General features: G+C 47.1%; 1 protein-coding gene across 3 annotated transcripts in view; it reads right to left on the bottom strand.

Annotated features, from left to right (window-relative positions):
• Positions 1–20,763, bottom strand: part of bsnb (bassoon (presynaptic cytomatrix protein) b) — a 53,484-nt gene that overhangs the window by 29,625 nt on the left and 3,096 nt on the right. For all 3 annotated transcript variants that reach the window (XM_058065449.2, XM_058065450.2, XM_058065451.2), the window contains exons 2-3: positions 18,221–18,599; positions 9,144–9,929 (exon numbers count right to left, since the gene is read on the bottom strand). In XM_058065449.2, the coding sequence (XP_057921432.2) occupies positions 9,144–9,929; positions 18,221–18,599 (1,165 nt within the window). The remainder of the gene's footprint in view (positions 1–9,143; positions 9,930–18,220; positions 18,600–20,763) is intronic.

The raw sequence follows: 20,763 nt of genomic DNA, 5'->3' as shown, positions 1-20,763 counted from the left end.
AATTGTGGGTGGCGTGCACGAGTGCTGGCTAAAGTTTGACATTTAAAGCACGAGCTATAATATGTGTGGGGTTAGCAGAAGGCCGCATGAGAGATGCCCTCATAATGTGACATTTGGAGAGCCGACCCTGCCAACAAGGTCAGACAAAAAGGTGTTATTTATCTCCAGACGTCCTGCAAAGAAATTGTAGGAGATGAATGAGGAGGTGAATATGGAGAGAAGGTGAGGAGAGCAGAAGGTGAGTGCCAACTACCTCATGGGCTTGGGCACACTTCCATGGTAGGTGAGTTTGGCATCAGCTTTGGGTGAGTGATAGAATATGTCCGACTCAACCCGGAGAATAATAACAATAATAATAACAACAAGATGCAAGGCCGCTGCAGACAAGTAGCCTTTGAGCAAATGCGGCTTTGTATTGTGAGTTGAATGCGGTGACGTTTCCATGGTGATGTAGCGCAATGGCGTGTATGCAAGGTGAAATCCATGTGGCGGTGCAGCCTGAATGAACAGCCGTGTAGCGTGAGTGAGCCACGCCACGTCTGTGACGGGTCAGCAAGAGTCAGCAGGTATGTGGGTCAATCCCCTGCGACTCCTTCAATGGGGACACGTGTGCGGGCCTGTAGATTAGAGCGGAAATGAAGGATCATCCACTCAGCGAGCAGCACTCCGGCCCAGTCACTTCTACTCAGCACGCCGCCGAGCTCGCCGATTGGTAGGCATGGCCCGCTAGCGGATTGTACACTTTGATTACCACGGCCAAAAATACCTTGGACCCACACAGACTGTTATTCTAAGATTCCCTTCTTTCTAAGATTCCTGGTAGCTGCAACAATGCCATCTATGTCATATGGCTTTTATTTTAATGCAGACTTACCAACATGTACACATTTCTAGTACTCTACATGCAATTTGACTATGGAAGCTGTCATCATAATCATGAAACATGTCCAAACTCTCCCACTGATGCCACCATCATGCTACCTTCCCAAACCTCAGTCAGCTACTGTTAGCATGGTTAGCATATGTTAGCATTGCAGTGCATCGCCTCTCCCACAGCCATGATGAACACGTCATTGTAATTCTCAAACACGCTGGAAGTGCTTTCTGAAGGTTGGCACTCGCCCGCGTCTCCCCCAGGAGTCCCTTCCAAAGCCAGATGGCTGACGGCGTCATGCATCCAAACCCGCCGCGCGCAGCCTGGCTGCTCCCGAAGCGACGATATTACACCAGCACCCATTCAAACACCCACCCTGTCCTCGTCAGCTGCTTCAGCGCTTGGACATCCTTGGTGATGCTAGCACGCATGTTGCTGTGCAGTGGAGGCGGACATGCTGTCACGGTTTACATCGAATACAACATCGGTGGGCTCGTCAAATGGCTGTATGTCTCCAAATATGATGCCTCGCTTCCGAGTCCCTTATTCCAAGCGGGCGTGGGCGGCTTGGCGCTAGCTTGACCATGGTATATGTTCAGTTTTTTCTTCTTCTATGGTTTGGCGCCAGGCTGCACGGCGGTCGAGTGGTTAGCGCATAGACCTCACAGCTAGGAGACCCGAGTTCAATCCCGCCCTCTTTGCATGTTCTCCCCGTGCATGCGTGGGTTTTCTCCGGGTACTCCGGTTTCCTCCCACATTCCAAAAACATGCTAGGTTAATTGACAACTCCAAATTGTCACAATTATGAATGTGAGTGTGAATGGTTGTTTGTCTATATGTGCCCTGTGATTGGCTGGGGACCAGTCCAGGGTGTACCTCGCTTCTCGCCCGAAGACAGCTGGGATAGGCTCCAGCACCCCCGCCACCCTTGTGAGGATAAGTGGTAGAAAATGAATGAATGGCTTGGCTCCACACGTAGGAGAGCCTTGTGTCCTACATCCTGTTCACCCAGTCCTGCCTTCCTATGCGGAGGTCAATATCTACAACAGGTCCTCAGTGTGCTACTAGCTGGTTAGCTTCGGTCATCACAATCCAACAACGGCAATTAAAGAGAGACAGGGAGTGTTACTGGAGCTGCAACCTTTGCAGACTTTGTGAAGTCCTTCAGCTCCAGTGCTTTGGCTCATTGTCCTATTGGACGACCCAGACCTGCGACTCCACTCAAAGCCTTCTGACCTCTTGAGAACTCTTGAGACTTTGCCCTATAGCCTGCACGGATGAAATAACGCTTCCTCCGTCTTTCACAGAAGGTTTACTGTGCTTCTCTGTGTATGCTGTGTAAACATAGAGCCGATGCGACTCCAGATTTGTCTCTGGAAGGCCAAACACGAGGCTGATCCTGGAAGAACATGTTTGTTTTTGTCAAATAAAGACTCACAGAGCGGCTGTCAATTCCAGATGCACCATCCTAACTTTAGTTCACGGTGTGACGTTTAAATGTACCGTCTAAAGCTGCCTTCTCTGCGCTTACAAAGGTCTCCTGTCGGGTTCCCCATTGGACGTGGGTTCCCATGGCAACGTGTCCCCTCCTACTTCCTTGTCCTGTCAACTGCTTGTGAACGCGAAATAGGTACACCAATTTACGACCACGCGATGCTGTCCTACGAGAGTACGATGTCGGGAACCTTGGTTCATTCATTCATTCATTTTCTACTGCTTTTCCTCACGTGGGTCGCGGGGGTGCTGGAGCCTATCCCAGCTGTCATCTTCGGGGACGGGGTACACCCTGGATTGGTGGCCAGCCAATCACAGGGCACATATAGACAAACAACCATTCACACTCACATTCATACCTATGGACAATTTGGAGTCGCTAATTAACCTAGCATGTTTTTGGAATGTGGGAGGAAACCGGAGAAAACCCACGCATGCACGGGGAGAACATGCAAACTCCACACAGAGATGGCCGAGGGTGGAATTGAACCCCGGTCTCCTAGCTGTGAGGTCTGCGTGCTAACCACTCGACCAACGTGCAATCACAAAATCACATCCAATATTCCCATCCATCCATTTTCTATGCAGCTTATCCTCACTGGGGTCACACAGTCACCCATAAAAAGCCAAAAACACAAAACATGTTTTTATCGTTTGAAAACACTACCTTCCTGTTTTGCCTAGACTTACAGGATTTTTCCCCACCCCGTGATTGGTTGGCACCCAGACCAAGCCCCGCCTCTCGCCCAAAGTCAGCTCGCATAGGCTCCAGCATACCCCCATGACCTTAGTCCGAACAAGCGGCAAAGAAAATGAAGCAATGAAGGACACTTGATTGAGTTGGTTTCAGCAGCGGTTGGCTAGCATACTGTTAGAGGAGTGGGGAGTTTTAGCAAAGGAGCTAATAGCTGAGTGTTTCTAATTTATGTCGAGGGAGCACAGCCATCCCCTTGAGTGCAGCGCTTAACCCCCCCACAGCACTCTAATGCCCCACCTACACAAATACGCGTCATCAGAATAGTACGCCTTGCTGTGCGATGACACTAATACAAAACGGGGTAAATATGTTCAAGCTGGGGAGGTTGTTCAAACTAAAGCGTCCCACGTAAATCATGGATTTGGGCTGAGGCGGCACATGTTCATTGGAATGACGCATTGGAATACGAGAAGAGCACATAGAGGCTCAGCGAGACAGGAAGAAGATGCGGTGTTTCCTGTTGAGATGATGTGGCACCCAGCATGTTCACCTTCCGTACATTTTCATCTTAGCTGCATATGGACATCCGTGTGCTACTTCGCCAAGCCTCCATTCTACACACCGCCATCCTGGGCCTTCTTTAACCCTTAAGATGCCATTACGCATGTCACCTAAATTACATAAAATGTCAGATTCCCAAACACTGCTTTATGATTATGATGTAGTATTTACTTTCCATCTTAAACCATCTTTTTAAAGTACTTCATATTTTCTTTATATCTTTATATCTCTATATATTAACCCAACTACTGTGATATTGTTATTGTAGCAGCTAACACAAAGCACTATATTACTCACAACATGGGGCTGCACGGTGGACGAGTGGTTAGAACGCAGGCCTCGCAGCTAGGAGACCTGAGTTCAATCCCACCCGCGGGCATCTCTGTTTGCCTGTTCTACCCGTACGTTCCAAAAACATGCTAGGTTAATTAGCGACTCCAAATTGTCCATAGGTATGAATGTGAGTGTGAATGGTTGTTTGTCTATATGTGCCCTGTGATTGGTTGGCCACCAGTCCAGGGTGTACCCCGACTCTCGCCTGAAGACAGCTGGGATAGGTTCCAGCATACCTGTGTGACCCTAGTGAGGATAAGCGGCATAGAAAATGAATGGATGGGAATATTGGATGTGAGTTTGTGATTGAGTTACACGGTGATCGAGTGGTTAGCACGCAGGTGTCACAGCTAGGAGACTCAAGTTCAATTCCACACTGGGCCATCTCTGTGTGGAGTTTGCATGTTCTCCCTGTGCATGCGTGGGTTTTCTCCGGGTACTCCGGTTTCCTCCCACATTCCAAAAACATGCTAGGTTAATTGGCGACTCCAAATTGTCCATAGGTATGAATGTGAGTGTGAATGGTTGTTTGTCTATATGTGCCCTGTGATTGGCTGGCCACCAGTCCAGGGTGTACCCCGCCTCTCGCCCGAAGACAGCTGGGATAGGCTGTACAAGACAGATTCATGTCTCACATACTGTAGCACACTTTCCCTTGCCGTGGTTCCACGTTGTCCTTCTGCTACCTGGTGAGTGGAGGTGTGTCTCAGAGGCCTACACAAGGGACCTGGCCATTGGCTAATTGCCTTTTCAGAACTCATCATCCTCAAAGCCTGCTGGCTGTGCTAACGAGTTGGAGCCCTGCTCCCCATTCCCAATGTCGGAGCACTCATCCCACCCCTGCTTCTGGGGCCTCCTGTCTTACCACATCATTCACTCGCCTGATCGGTGTGCCCGCTCCCTCCTCCCTTGCAGCCCTCCAGGCGAGCAACTACTCCCTAATGCCCGCATTAGGAAGGGGGGGGTTGGTTCTGAGTGTTATGCGCTGGTAGCTTGGAGGCCGCAAACACTAAAAGGCATGCGACACAAATGTGGGTTGATATGACGGAGATGCGTGGTTGTGTGTCGATGCACGGGAAGGCTGATGGAAGGGTCAGGAGACAAAATGAAAGAGATAAAGCTGGCTGATGGCTGACATATTACATTTAACCCTTGCTAGTCTCTCTGCGCCGCAGCTGTCGGGCAGCCGACCAGAGCGGTTAGCGAGGGGGGCCGACCGTGGCTCCGAGCCGCGGCCCCACAGCAGCAGCAGCAGCAGCAGCAGCACGGCAGAAGTTACACGAGGACGCTCGGCCCGGCGAGCGCCAAACGGAAGCGCTGCCAAGGATTGAGTGGCTGCGGAGTTCAACGCCGCAAGGGAGCGCAGACCACTAGCTGGCTAACACAATAGTTTTCAACTAACTGAAATTGGATGGGGCTGCACGGGGGACGAGTGGTTAGCGTGCAGACCTCACAGCTAGGAGACCCGAGTCCAATCCCCACACTCAGCCATCTCTGTGTGGAGTTTGCATGTTCTCCCCGTGCATGCGTGGGTTTTCTCCGGGTACTCCGGTTTCCTCCCACATTCCAAAAACATGCTAGGTTAATTAGCGACTCCAAATTGTCCATAGGTATGAATGTGAGTGTGAATGGTTGTTTGTCTATATGTGCACTGTGATTGGCTGGCCACCAGTCCAGGGTGTACCCCGCCTATCCACAGCAGCAGCAGCACGGCAGAAGTTACACGAGGACGCTCGGCCCGGCGAGCGCCAACGGAAGCGCTGCCAAGGACTGAGTGGCTGCGGAGTTCAACGCCGCAAGGAAGCGCAGTGGTTCTTCATAGACTCATGGGGGGGGGGGGGGGGTGAAAACAGGAGTCAGCTCAGGCCGTCTCAGCTTTGTTTTCCGGCATCCAATCAATATTTTCACATGTGCAGGACTTGACAGTCAAGCAGTTGGTGAGAGTGGAGTAGTAGTAGGAGTTGCCCCCTCATACGGTTCTTAAAGCAACACCGTATAAAGATTCAATCATCTTGTAGCGCACGTGCACGCCCACGGTGACCTCATGTGACAGGAGGAATCAAACACATCTCTCTCGCCGCTCCAGCCCGCATGAACTATTTATAATGCTGAATTATTGATGAGCAATGTTTCTCTTCTACAGCTCCATTTTTTTTAACTCATGATGTTCTATGAGTCTCCGCCTCCTCCGAATCAGAGGTTCTGTATTCTTTACATAAGCCGTGACCCCCCCCTCCCCCCGAACAGAAACCAGAGTCTGTGTTACACGGGACATGTATAGTTCATATATAGACACATATATTTGACCAACGGGCTGCACGGTGGACGAGTGGTTAGAAAGCAGACCTCGCAGCTAGGAGACCCGAGTTCAATCCCACCCTCAGTCATCTCTGTGTGGAGTTTGCATGTTCTCCCCGTACATTCCAAAAACATGCTAGGTTAATTAGCGACTCCAAATTGTCCATAGGTATGAATGTGAGTGTGAATGGTTGTTTGTCTATATGTGCCCTGTGATTGGCTGGCCACCAGTCCAGGGTGTACCCCGCCTCTTGCTGGAAGACAGCTGGGATAGGCTCCAGCATACCTGTGTGACCCTAGTGAGGATAAGCGGCATAGAAAATGAATGGATGGGAATATTGGATGTGATTTTGTGATTGAGCTGCACGGTCGTCAAGTGGTTAGAATGCGGGCCTCACAGCTAGGAGTTCAATTTCACATTGGGCCATCTCTGTGTGGAGTTTGCATGTTCTCCCCGAGCATGCGTGGGTTTTGTCCGGGTACTCCGGTTTCCTCCCACATTCCAAAAACATGCTAGGTTAATTGGCGACTCCAAATTGTCCATAGGTATGAATGTGAGTGTGAATGGTTGTTTGTCTATATGTGCCCTGTGATTGGCTGGCCACCAGTCCAGGGTGTACCCCGCCTTTCGCCCGAAGACAGCTGGGATAGGCTCCAGCACCACCCCCGCGACCCTCATGAGGAAAAGCGTTCGAATATTATGAATGAATATTTGACCAAATACGCACATCTCCAACCTAGGTGTGCCCCCCACCTTTCTGTGTTAAAGGAAGTAGACATGAGGACGTACTACATAGTGGAAAAAACAATGGCGGAACAATGACATGATGAGGAATACAACCGGTACAGTACATCCGTAGTCACAGCTGCCCCTGGGGTAGCCTGACGGGAAAACATGGCTGCCAATTTGCACCTACAAGCTCTCCAACCTCCACTAAACATTCATTCCTGTTCAGCACTAGAGGCTAGTTGGGTGAAATGTCTTGCCCAAGGACACAACGACAGTGCCTGGGATGGAGGATCAAACTGCCAACCTTTGGGTTTCTGGATGACGAGCTCTACCTCCTGAGACGCTGGCGCCCGCTAGAAGGTACAAAACGTGGCCGTCTCGCCACCTGTTGACTCTTAGTCGGAATGCTGGTGTGCTGTGAGGTTTTTGGAAAGGGAAAAAAAAACGGGCGACGGTACGCCAATTGGCATGACGAGGGAATAATACACCTCCAAGCTTTGTCACTCGCTCTGCAAAAACCCTGTTGTGACAGGCGTGGGAAGCAATTCCGCTTGTAAGACGAAGAAGAAAGAAAGCAGGCTGAGACACAGAAGAGTCAAGTTTGCAGAGAAGAGGAAGAGGATTGAGGATTGTGTGAAACACGCTGTGGAAAAAAATCAACCCGGATTGAAAACTCTGCAACATCCTACCTGCCTCTCTGCTTGGAAGAGACACAAACATGTCGGATTTCCTTCTGGAAGGCAACGCGGCTAGCGCGGCAGAAACACAGCCCACGTAATAACAGACCAACATCTGTCTGGAAGTTTGCTAGATTGTCAGCCTTAGCGGCGGAGCATGAAAAGAGACGTCTGACAAAACAAAACCATCTCTCTGTTTCCATAGCGATCGGTGAATGGCCTCAACTGATGCCAAAGAAGACATTAAAAAAAAAAAAAAGCAATGCCCTGCAGAAAGCCTGTGATTATCGCCATCTTTCAGTTGGATTAGATTTGCATCATTAGCGTTTGTTATAGCCCAGCTAAAAACATACACAATACAGAATGGGGTTTGATTAGCTTGAGAGCATTTAGCTTTGGCTTACACATCAGTCCAATGCCCTGAGTTGAACTCTAAAAAAAATATATAAAAATCTCGTTTATTTTTAAAAATACAAACAAAATAGCTGGCTAACAAAATAGTTTTCAACTGCACGGGGGTCGAGTGGTTGGCGCGCAGACCTCACAGCTAGGAGACCCACGTTCAATCCCACCTTCAGCCATCTCTGTGTGGAGTTTGCATGTTCTCCCCGTGCATGCGTGGGTTTTCTCCAGGTACTCCGGTTTCCTCCCACATTCCAGAAAAACATGCTAGGTTAATTAGCGACTCCAAATTGTCCATAGGTATGAATGTGAGTGTGAATGGTTGTTTGTCTATATGTGCCCTGTGATTGGCTGGCCACCAGTCCAGGGTGTAACCCGCCTCTCGCCCGAAGACAGCTGGGATAGGCTCCAGCACCCCCGCGGTAGAAAAGCGGTACAAAATGAATTAATGAATGAAATTGGATGTGGCTGCACGGTGGACAAGTGGTTAGCGGCAGACCAGCTAGGAGACCCGAGTCCAATCCCACACTCGGCAATCTCTGTGTGGAGTTTGCATGTTCTCCCCGTGCATGCGTGAGTTTTCTCCGGGTACTAAAAACATGCTAGGTTAATTAGCGACCCCAAATTGTCCATAGGTATGAATGTGAGTGTGAATGGTTGTTTGTCTATATGTGCCCTGTGATTGGCTGGCCACCAGTCCAGGGTGTACCCCGCCTCTCGCCCGAAGACAGCTGGGATAGGCTCCAGCACCACCACCCCCCCGCCCCTGACCCTAGTGAGGATATGAGGTAGAAAATGAATGAATGAATGAACTCAAACGTATCTTATTTTGAAAGGGACTGTTTACACAAAAGATCATATCCTGAACCATTATTCAGCAAACATAGCATGATATTAGCCGTTGCAAAGGTAGGAGAGAAGGGGCCATGCGTGGCATTTGAAGGCACCTGAAGCCAAACACTCCATCCACATCAGACACACATGGCCCCCGGGGGCCGTAAAATACGACACATGTCTCTCACAGGAGCTTGTCCAGAACTCACCAGGAAAACATAACACACCAAATGAGCCGCTTACCTCCAGCAGGTGAGGGGTGGGGTTGAATCCGCACATGTTGCACACTTGGGAGCGGCACTGAGTGCAGGTGTTATAGTTGGCTTGCTCCGCTGTGGTTCCTACGTTGAGGGCCGCCTTGCAGAGAGGACAACAAGCTTTGGGTTTGGAGGAGCTAGGAGGAACCGCTTGCTGCTGCTGCTGCTGTTGCTGAGATGGGGCTCGAGATCCTTGTGGTGCAGGTTGAGGTCCTGAGGGTTTCGGTGCCCCGGGTCCGACGCCTGGTTTGGGGGCTTGCTTTGGGGGTGGTTGTTGGGCTTGAGTGGTCTCAGATATTAGAGTACTGGCTTGGTTAAGGAGAGAAGCACCAAAGCCGAATAATTTCCCAAAAGTCTGCTCGGGGGGCGGGGGCTGTCGTGAGGGAGAGCTGCCTGCGCTTCGTGTCTGGTCCTGGCGGGGGTGGAGGGGCTGGTGCGCGGGGGAGTTTCGGGACAAATCGGGCTGGGATGGGGCTTTGGCCATGCCAGGGAGAGGCACCGCCCCCGGGGGCAGCTTTGTCGCTTGCTGACCTGGGCCAGCCGGACCGGTCTGCTTGGAAGGGCCGGGACCCGGACGGGTCTGCCCTGGAGGTCGGGCCTGAGGAGGCATCTGCGTCTGAGGGGCGGGCTGAGAGGGCGCATCGGGTCTGGGTTCTGGTTTGGCAGCGTGAGAAGGAGAGTGTATCTGCTGTTGACTCTTGGAACGTGGAGTGGTCATGTCCATCCCCAGCGCTCTCTGCATCTGACAGTTCAGGCAAAGCCACTCCTGGACCTGTGAAGACATGGTTTAGTCCTTTAGTCTGCATAATAAAAAATACATGACAATCCACTAATATCATTGATGCTACCTTCTCTACTCTCCTGCACTCTGTGCGTATGCTAGTGGCCACGTCTCCACCCACCCAGATTGTACCCATATTGAGTGGCAAAAGGGCTCACTCCCTTGAGACTTGTAATAATAATAATAATAATAATAATAATAATATATGTTATATAATATTATGTATAATATTTTTATATACATATAATATAAAATATTATATATATAATAATAGTATATATAATATTTTATATATAATATGAAATATTATATATATAATAATAGTATATATAATATTTTATATATAATATTTTATATATAATATTATATTATTATTATTATTATTATTATTATTTTCGGGCGGCACGGCGATCTAGTGGTGAGCACGCAGACCTCACAGCTAGGAGACCAGGGTTCAATTCCACCCTTGGCCATCTCTGTGTGGAGTTTGCATGTTCTCCCCGTGCATGCGTGGGTTTTCTCCAGGTACTCCGGTTTCCTCCCACATTCCAAAAACATGCTAGGTTAATTAGCGACTCCAAATTGTCCATAGGTATGAATGTGAGTGTGAATGGTTGTTTGTCTATATGTGCCCTGTGATTGGCAGGCCATCAGTCCAGGGTGTACCCCGCCTCTCGCCTGAAAAAGACAGCTGGGATAGGCTCCAGCACCCCCCACGACCCTCGTGTGGAAAAGCGGTAGAAAATGAAATGAACACACATCTGGAGACGTCCAAGGCCTTTGAGTGCAGGTCAGACTTGAATATCTTCACCTTTATCAGCAAGCGTCCATGTGATCCCTGGCTGCCATGTTCATTCAAGCTGCAGCTTGAAGTGGACAAACACCATCAAGTGGGTCAAGAATCCATCAGAGACTCTGCAGACTGAACTTTGCATCCAGTGAAATACTGTACGCCACAAGGAGAACCGGCAGAAATGATATCTGGGACACGCAGAGACTTCGACTTAGAATGGTAGGGTATTTAGTTACAAATTGACGGTGTTGGCTCCATATGGATCTTGGTCTCGTGTAACGCTTACCATGACGCTTACCAGCGTGACCTCCTCGGTGGAGGCAATCACGGCTACCTATCAAAGCCGAGTGCAGACGAATAAGCGGCAAGAGAAATAACGATGGCGGAGGATGGCGAGACAGAGACCGTAGCGAGCGGCAGGCTGGTCTCTGATCGGATTTCATAAAGATCCACATGATTGCCTCATAACAAGGGCGATGCGGGGAGGAATGAAATGAAACGAAGAGACCAGCCAGCAGCGGGCGGAGGCACGATGAAGGTGATAAATAGTCGCCTGCCGCCCCTGCAGCTGCATTCTTTGTTTTTTTTCACCCTCCCAACCAGTTTAACGTATTTGATTACCCCTACTGTGGTTTGCAAAGGAAAAGACAGAGAGAGGATTTTATGATTGGATGATGTTGTGTTGCTCCACATTCTGACCACACACTTTTTTCCCGCTGACTGATAAGACCAGGCGAGTTTTTTTCTCAGGCACCGTTTGTACACAAGCTCATTCCAAGCGTGAAATCATTGCTAAAGCCACTGCAAGACGATAAGAGAGCATGGAGATTGGCTGGACACCATAGGGGGGGCGCCCCTTAGGGGGCCCGGCATTATGACAGGACCCCAGGACGTCCCCAGGACGTCTGGATGCTAGTTTATGCCATCGTCCCCTTCTGCTTTGTTTTGGATGGACACCCTGGACTGGTGGCCAGCCAATCACAGGGCACATATAGACAAACAACCATTCACACTCACATTCATACCTATGAACAATTTGGAGTCGATAATTAACCTAGCATGTTTTTGGAATGTGGGAGGAAACCAAAGTACACAGCGAAAACCCACGCATGCACGGGGAGAACATGCAAACTCCACACAGAGATGGCCGAGGGTGGAATTGAACTCGGGTGCGCCACAGTCATTAAAGCCCAAATTTCAGGGCGTCAGTCATGGAACTTTGAGGATCTGTATCTCTATGATACATTATGTGTGCTAGCATGGGCTAGCATTTCTTTACTTATGGCATAAGAAAGTTGTTTACAATCTTCTAAATGCACTTTTTAACATGATTAGAGCCCTCTGGGCATGAAATAACACCCCTATAGTCACTTTTACACTCCTATTTCCTAATATACCAGATCAGGGGTTCCCAAACTTTGAAACACTTATATGCTAGAACTACGTTAAAAAGCCATAGCATTTCAGTATGTGGAATCAAACTATGGAATGGATTGAGTAAGGAGTAAGTAAGCATGTTTTTGGAATGTGGGAGGAAACCGGAGTCCCCGGAGAAAACCCACACATGCACGGGGAGAATATGCAAACTCCACACAGAGATGGCCGAGGGTGGAATTGAACCCTGGTCTCCTAGCTGTGAGGTCTGCGCGCTAACCACTCGACCACCGTGCCACCCGGTGGGATTGTTGATTAAAAAAAAAGGAGGAAAGGAGGAAGTTTCAATTAAAAAGTCATCAGTGCAAGTATAGAAGAACTCCATCTCCGAGAGACATGGAGCTTGATGGAGCCAAGTCCTCCTTCCCAGTTCTGGAGTATGTGCTCCTTCCTCTTGTCTGCACGTCAACATCAGCAACCAAAAATGGCAGTGGACAATGGAAGAAGAGACGCAGACCATCTGAACCCTTCAACAGGTCTCCGGAGTCTTCTAGAACTTTTGAGCGGTGGTGTGTAATCCCGACCTGCAAACCCACACCTCTTGTTCCTTCCAGCACCAAGGTAGGATCTATTCATAGAAACAACGGAAGCAATCACCAAGCACATGCCCCCCCCAGCCCTGTATCATAGCAGGAGGGAATTTCTGTGGTACTTTATCTTCTCTATTCTATTATTCTCCCTCTCGGAGTCTTCCTCATCCGCCCCCACCCCCCCCCACCCCGCTTGTGAATTCTACTTCTCGTCTGAAATAATGAGCAGCCTTTCCAAACGGAATGAAACACCTTTCTCACAGCTATTTGCAGCTGATATATTTTGTTGTTTCATCGTGTTTCATCTGCGCTTCCGTCATCGAGAAGCATTTACCCGATGCCACCACCAGTGAGACTTGATGGTGAATCTCCCACTCCCAGCGGTGCAGATGGGCCACACGTTGTGTGGCGTGTTGAAACAGGAAACGGGAACTACACTGGAACCTCTGAGGTCAAAATGGAAATGACGACAATTCATGGAACTAGAAATCATACCCTCTGAAATGAAATGCATTTCTCTGTTGTTCTATGGAAGAAACGTGCCAAGCAATGCACAGAGTGAACCCTCTTCTCACATGCACATGGCAATATAATGGTAATGGTAATGGTAATGGTAATGGTAATGGTAATGGTAATGGTAATGGTAATGGTAATGGTAATGGTAATGGTTTTATTTCATTTGAACATGCATCAGATTACAATTGAATGCATCACATAATCAGTTCACAGTTCCACATGTCAGAAAAGGAGTAGGAAGAAACAAAGCTTATTAAATCCTACCACTCCATCTGGTACTTTTACAAGTTACATTTGTTCACTTCCTGCTTTCCTAATATAATTTAAGTTTTATTTATTTATTTGAATTTTATTTTAAAACATTTATTTTTTAATATTTATTTTTTGTCACATACCAAAGTACGATGTGATATGACCATACAAAGACATAATGGGTACCATAGTAACTGTCAATATATATAATATTTTTAGCCTTATGCATTATTTTAGCTTATTTTAGCTGTTTGAAGATGAACTATATCAGCAAGTTGAAGTATTTGTGATTTTAGAAATAAGGAGTTAGTATGTTCTCTGTAGGCGGCATTATGAATTATCCTTACTGACCTTTTTTTGCGAGTGAAGATTGCTTTTATAGTTATTAGCCCATATTTCCACACAATAAGTAAGATATGGTAGAACCAGAGAGCAATAAAGAGTGTGGAGTGATTTCTGATTGAGAACAAATTTTGCTTTGTTCAATATTGAAATGTTTCTTGTTACCTTTTGTTGTATATTTGTAATATGAGGTTTCCAGCTTATATTTTCATCTATTCTGATCCCGAGAAATGTATTTTCCTTCACCCTTTCAATGTCTGCACCGTCTATTTGTATTTGCTGGTACTTGTCCTTTCTGCTGTTAACAAACAGCATGATTTTAGTTTTATTTAGGTTCAAGGACAAGCTATTATTATCAAACCATCTTTTTAGTGTATATTCAGGAAGCTCGTTGATTGTGTCGTTTGTTCATTTCTTCCCAGGCGTGGTGCACACACACTCAAAATCTTGTCACGTTTTCATCTGTGCCTCTCCTATCCATGTGTCTTGATCGGCATGAGAATGTACATGAGTATCATTGACAAATGATACAGTGAGTCTAACAGTAAGTTAAATATGCCGCCGTGGGGCAAAAGCCAAATCCACGTTAAGTAGGTTAGGCTGGTAAATCTTCACATCTCCAGAGGCCGGCCGCTTTCACTCCGTGTGTTGCTCTCTCAGCATCTGACAAGCTGACCGAGGCTGAGCCAGAACATCCACCTCCGCAGTCCTCTGCCTGCTGCCGGCTATTCTTTACCGTGTCTCTCCACGCACCACTCTCCACTCTCCTGCACGGCGTAACACTAACTCAGAAGTCCGGCAAGCTGGTGACGTTTGTCACCTGCAAAATCGATGCCTCGATATTGGATTGTAACGCTTTTGCGGCACAAGAAGCCGACACAGTGTGTGAACACGGACGATTGGCATTTTCCGTGTTCAATTCCAACCACTGAAATCTGCAAACTGAATCAGATCCAGACTAGACTCGCTGTGACATGACAAAGTCTTAGTTAAATGTTAGGACAGCCATGCTAGCGTGCATGCTAACGCTTCTACCCCCGCAATGCTCGCTGCGCCCAACTGTGACAGTTTGTCAAAGCATGCTGGGACATGGCATCACTCACATTTCCAGTGTATTAGTTGCTACCTTTTAGTCACTTGGAACTCTGTGGCCTGTGCAGTCGTGAAGCTAATGTATGGCGGAAAACACCATTCCCCATGATGCTTAGAGGGCAGCTTCAGGAAGTAGTGACATGAACGAGCGAAGTGGAAGCTATTTGACTTTGAAGAGCTTTAGCTCTAGCGAAATAAATAATGGACAAAATAGAGTCCATTAAAAAGAAAAGAGGGAGGCCGACAAAGTGTGTGATGTAGGAATTATGAGGAATTATGACTTGCACTGTTGTGTGCGCTTGCGATACTTGTTTAGAGTTAACATAGCTGTTGTTATTATTCCCCCACACAGTGGAACCTTGGTTAGCATCATTAATTTAATGCTAACATTTTTAGCTTTTTCTGAGCAAGAGTGCTAAATTAGTATCTAGCGGTAGATTGTCATGTAGTTTTTTTTTCTTTTATACGAAGTCCTTTTAAGCGGTTGTAAAAACCCGCCCTCACACCGGCATTTATGCCAAGACGTTAGTCAATCCGCTTCCATACTCATGCAGTGCAGAAACGTCGACCTTTCACACCTCCAATCCGACTATTTAGTCAACCTGCAGCTGTGCTCTGCAAGCCTTCAGGTCGGCTTAAGCGACGATGCATCTTGGCTGCAATTTTCAACATAAATCACGGGGCGGATGATGTGAAACTTTGTGACAGATGACACAGCCACACTTGACTCACAGTCACAGTCAAGCGTGGCCTAATTCAAATCAGGCGAGTGATTTATTTTTGGGAAGACGGCAATAGTCTTTCGCTCTTTCCTCCTCTACCTGTTGACAAGCCATGACTCTGAAGATGCATTTCAATGATGGGGAGCTGCTTGGGACCTGTTCGGTGGGGGTCATAAAGAGCTGTTTGGTCCAAGCTCGCTCGGGGGCTTCATTTGGATGCTCACTACTGTCTCCTAAGACGGATGGAGTTCATTTTTTCTCGTGCTGGGTGCTATTTTTACAACGTAAAACGGGAGGCACGTGGGCCGATGAATCACGGTGCCTAATCTGGGGTGATGACACATGGGAAGACAATCTCGCTTATTTACAGTCTCTCACTAAAGTAAGGACATTCCTCATACTGTATTTCAGTGAAGCATTTTATCACAGGAAACCGTGGCGCCTCTGTTTTTTGTATACACCGTGATTGTGAATGGCCAAACTCGTCCCGCAACATCCTACGGAATGGAGCGCCCTAAGAAATCATCCCTGGGAAGAACAAATGGTGTTTCTTCTATGGGAAAAAGCTGCAGAATGGAATGGATTCATTATTTTCTGGGAGAAAATCTGCTTTGGTTAGAGTCCGCTTTGGTTTGAGTCGGACCTACTGTATGGGATTCATGACATTAAACAAGGCACCATGCTAATTTCTTTTCAGAAAAAGCGCAAAAAGAGTGAGGGAAGTGCTAAGCGACTGTAATATAATAATTCTGTAATGGATTCATTATTTTCTGGGAGAAAATCTGCTTTGGTTAGAGTCCGCTTTGGTTTGAGTCGGACCTACTGTATGGGATTCATGACATTAAACAAGGCACCATGCTAATTTCTTTTCAGAAAAAGCGCAAAAAGAGTGAGGGAAGTGCTAAGCGACTGTAATATAATAATTCTGTAATGGATTCATTATTTTCTGGGAGAAAATCTGCTTTGGTTAGAGTCTGCTTTGGTTTGAGTCGGACCTACTGTATGGGATTCATGACATTAAACAAGGCACCATGCTAATTTCTTTTCAGAAAAAGCGCAAAAAGAGTGAGGGAAGTGCTAAGCGACTGTAATATAATAATTCTGGAATGGATTCATTACTTTCTGGGAGAAAATTTGCTTTGGTTAGAGTGCGCTTTGGTTTGAGTCGGACACATGGGAAGACAATCTCACTTATTTACAGTCTCTCACTAAAGTAAGGACATTCCTCATACTGTATTTCAGCGAAGCATTTTATCACAGGAAACCGTGGCGCCTCTGTTTTTTGTATACTCCATGATTGTGAACGGCCAAACTCATCCCGCAACATCCTACGGAATGGAGCGCCCTAAGAAATCATCCCTGGGAAGAACGAATGGTGTTTCTTCCATGGGAAAAAGCTGCAGTCATTCTCCATTTAATCAATTTCACTTCAAGATTTGTCACGTCAACCCACGTGATCGCTCTATCAGTCTGGCTCAGGACCAGCTTCCAGGCACCTGCAGTCGCCGGTTCCGTTTCATAACACACATCATACATACAAGAGACTCATGTTGACAGTTTAGCTACACGCTCGCTATATTCAGTAAGTCAGAGTAAGTCACATTAAACACCTTTGGGATGAGCGAGAGCAGGAAAAGCCAGTCAGCAGACCCTATGTCAGGTCCAACGTCACCGACCACACAGACGCACCTCCCACTCCACAATGGCGGACGAGGAAGAAGAGCAGTTGATTCCATTTTCACATCCTGCCGGTGCAATTGGCCACGTGTGCCACATACTACATACGTCCTGACTGACACATGACCCCACCTGCCTGTTGGCCATCTGCTGTGGATGTGGGGGGGTTCCACGCAGGGAAAGGATCAGGAAAGAATATCTTCCAATGCACAACGATGAGCCAATTCAAGAAACAATACAAGCAGTTGATGTTTGCTAAATACAAGGATGAAGAGTCTTGAACCAGTCATGATGTGCTATATATATCACTATATTGACACTTACTATGGTACCCATTATGTATTGTACTGTCATATCACCTTGTACTTAAAAAAATTTAAAACCAAAACTAAAAAATGTAAAAATATATTTTAAAAATTAAATAAATAAAAAAATTAAATTAAATTAAATTAATCAAATTAATAAAAAATTTCAATAATTGTTAATAATTACATTTTAAAAATTGAATTAATAAAATAAAGTTTTTTAAAAATGTTTTAATTAAATTATATTAGGAAAGCAGGAAGTGAACAAATGTAACAGTTACTGATTGTAAAAGTACCAGATGGAGGGGTAGGATTTAATAAGCTTTGCTTCTTCCTACTCCTTTTGGACATGTGGAACTGGGAACTGATTATGGGATGCATTCAATTGTAATCTGATGCATGTTCAAATGAAATAAAACCATTACCATTACCATTACCATTACCAAAACTGAAAGGAAGTATGAATCAGGTATGTATGACATAGCCGACAGGTGACTCATTTACAATACTGTTAGTGTATATGTACCGTAATGCACCCCACCTGCCTTCCATATACAGTAGAGACCCCCTAGTGGGACACAAAACCAGCCCACGTCCCAACGTGAAGAGCAGCGCTTACCTGGGCGAGGTGGGGGTTGGGGTTGAAGCCACACTGGTTGCACACCATGGAGCGGCACATGGTGCAGGTGTTGAAGTTTGGCTTGTCATCAGCGGTGCCAGTCAGGTCGGCCGTCTTGCAGACGGGGCACAGCTTGCTGCTGGGCATGGGCGCGATTTGAGGCACAGAGTAAGGAGAGGTAGGCACGCTGCCTCGGTCTGGGGATACCGACGGGGACCTCCCGGTCCCGCCGCCGCCCACATCCACGTGCAAGCTCTTCCTGGCCGCGTGACCGTGGCCCTGCTCTCCCTGGGACGGGGTGTCATGGGTGGCCAACCTGTCACCTGTTCCATGACTGCCAGGGACTCCTGCTTTAGGACCCGGGTCTGATGCAGGTGGCCTACGAGAGAACATACAGAGATCTGGTTTTACATGTTGTCATGGACAAAACAGCCAGGATTCATTATTTTCTGGGAGAAAATCTGCTTTGGTTAGAGTCCGCTTTGGTTTGAGTCGGACCTACTGTATGGGATTCATGACATTAAACAAGGCACCATGCTAATTTCTCTTCAGAAAAAGCGCAAAAAGAGTTAGGGAAGTGCTAAGCGACTGTAATATAATCATTCTGGAATGGATTCATTATTTTCTGGGAGAAAATCTGCTTTGGTTAGAGTCCGCTTTGGTTTGAGTCGGACCTACTGTATGGGATTCATGACATTAAACAAGGCACCATGCTAATTTTTCTTCAGAAAAAGCGCAAAAAGAGTGAGGGAAGTGCTAAGCGACTGTAATATAATCATTCTGGAATGGATTCATTATTTTCTGGGAGAAAATCTGCTTTGGTTAGAGTCCGCTTTGGTTTGAGTCGGACTTACTGTATGGGATTCATGACATTAAACAAGGCACCATGCTAATTTCTCTTCAGAAAAAGCGCAAAAAGAGTGAGGGCGCGATGTCGGAAGTGCTAAGCGACTGTAATATAATAATAATAATACATTTTATTTGTATTGCGCTTTTCAAAATACTCAAAGACACTTTACAGAAGAATGGAGTTATATAACAAAAGCAAGTAAACAGAGTAGAAGATACATTAAAATACAACATTCATTTGTTAATACACAGTTAAAACATGAGAAAAAGCAGGGCAGGGCACAATATGTCATCTATTGGTGCAGTTCCAGTCCAAAATGGCTGATTGGATCCGCACACCCTGTCGGAGGCGGGCGTACACAAACACCGCTCATTAGCATTACATCGCTGGGCTTACTAGAAGCACTTTTAAACCATCTCAATCCCAGCATCCAGGCTGGATTTTTGCTGCCAATACACTATTGTGGGACCTCTGGGACGTATTTCAAATCGTTGAAGCACAGTATGGGACCTTTAAGTCCCATTTAGCCATCAATTACTGAGGCAAGGCCAGCAGGCTTGATGAGAGAAGATAACAGCTTATGGAATCATTGGCCTGAAGAAGAGATTGTTGCTTATTTATGTTGCATTGACAGTAATTATTTTGCCGCAAATTGCCTCCACCTCCTTTTGGAGTGGCTTCTGATCTGTACTTGTTGACAGAACACAGCACAGAAGAAGACTTGAACCAAGTACTGCTCAAAGAAAACAGCAAAATGTAGCAAATGTAACAAATGTAGCTCTGATTATATATCTGATCATGTGTTTTGGAAACGGCGGCACGGTGGTTGAGTGGTTAGCATGCAGACCTCACAGCTAGGAGACCAGGGTTCAATTCCACCCTCGGCCATCTCTGTGTGGAGTTTGCATGTTCTCCCCGTGCATGCGTGGGTTTTCTCCGGGTACTCCGGTTTCCTTCCACATTCCAAAAACATGCTAGGTTAATTAGCGACTCCAAATTGTCCATAGGTATGAATGTGAGTGTGAATGGTTGTTTGTCTATATGTGCCCTGTGATTGGCTGGCGACCAGTCCAGGGTGTACCCCGCCTCTCGCCCCAAGACAGCTGGGATAGGCTCCAGCACCCCCGCGACCCTCGTGAAAATGAATGAATGAATGAATGTTTTGGAAACGCTGCACTGTGGTCGAGTGGTTAGCGCGAGTGTCGCGGGGAGTGCTGGAGCCTATCCCAGCTGTCTCCAGGGTACACCCTGGATTGTTCGCCAGCCAATCACAGGACAAACAACCATTCACATTGAAGCTTCACAGCCATGATGATGTGTTTCAGTAGCAGCGATGCTCTGGAAACGCCGTGTTGTCTTTCGGGCATTAGCGGATTTCTGAAATAAGTACGGAGGATTTCCGCTGTCATAACAACTCCCGTGGAATATTGTCACGGCCGTCATCTCCCAAGACACTTTGGCACGTGTTCAGTCTCGGCGCTCCCGAATAAAGGCAGGGAGAAAGGGTAAGAAACCACAAAGCGAGCGTGCGTTAGCCGCTGCGAGTCACCGCTGACGACCGGGACGGCCGCACAATCGCGACTCTTTGCAAAGCATCAGCGCGCTGTTAGCTTTCAAAGTGACAGGATGACCATCGCTTAGTCTCTGGCGAACGCCGTGTGTGTCGTCACATCCAAATGTTGCTGAAGATCTT

This window comes from Doryrhamphus excisus, linkage group LG11 (genome assembly GCF_037039965.1).
Source record: "Doryrhamphus excisus strain RoL-2023G ecotype Guam linkage group LG11, RoL_Dexc_Guam_v1.1, whole genome shotgun sequence".
NCBI classification, from domain to species: domain Eukaryota; kingdom Metazoa; phylum Chordata; class Actinopteri; order Syngnathiformes; family Syngnathidae; genus Doryrhamphus; species Doryrhamphus excisus.
Note: the sequence above shows the minus strand (reverse complement) of the source record. Positions and strands in the feature narration are given on the sequence as shown.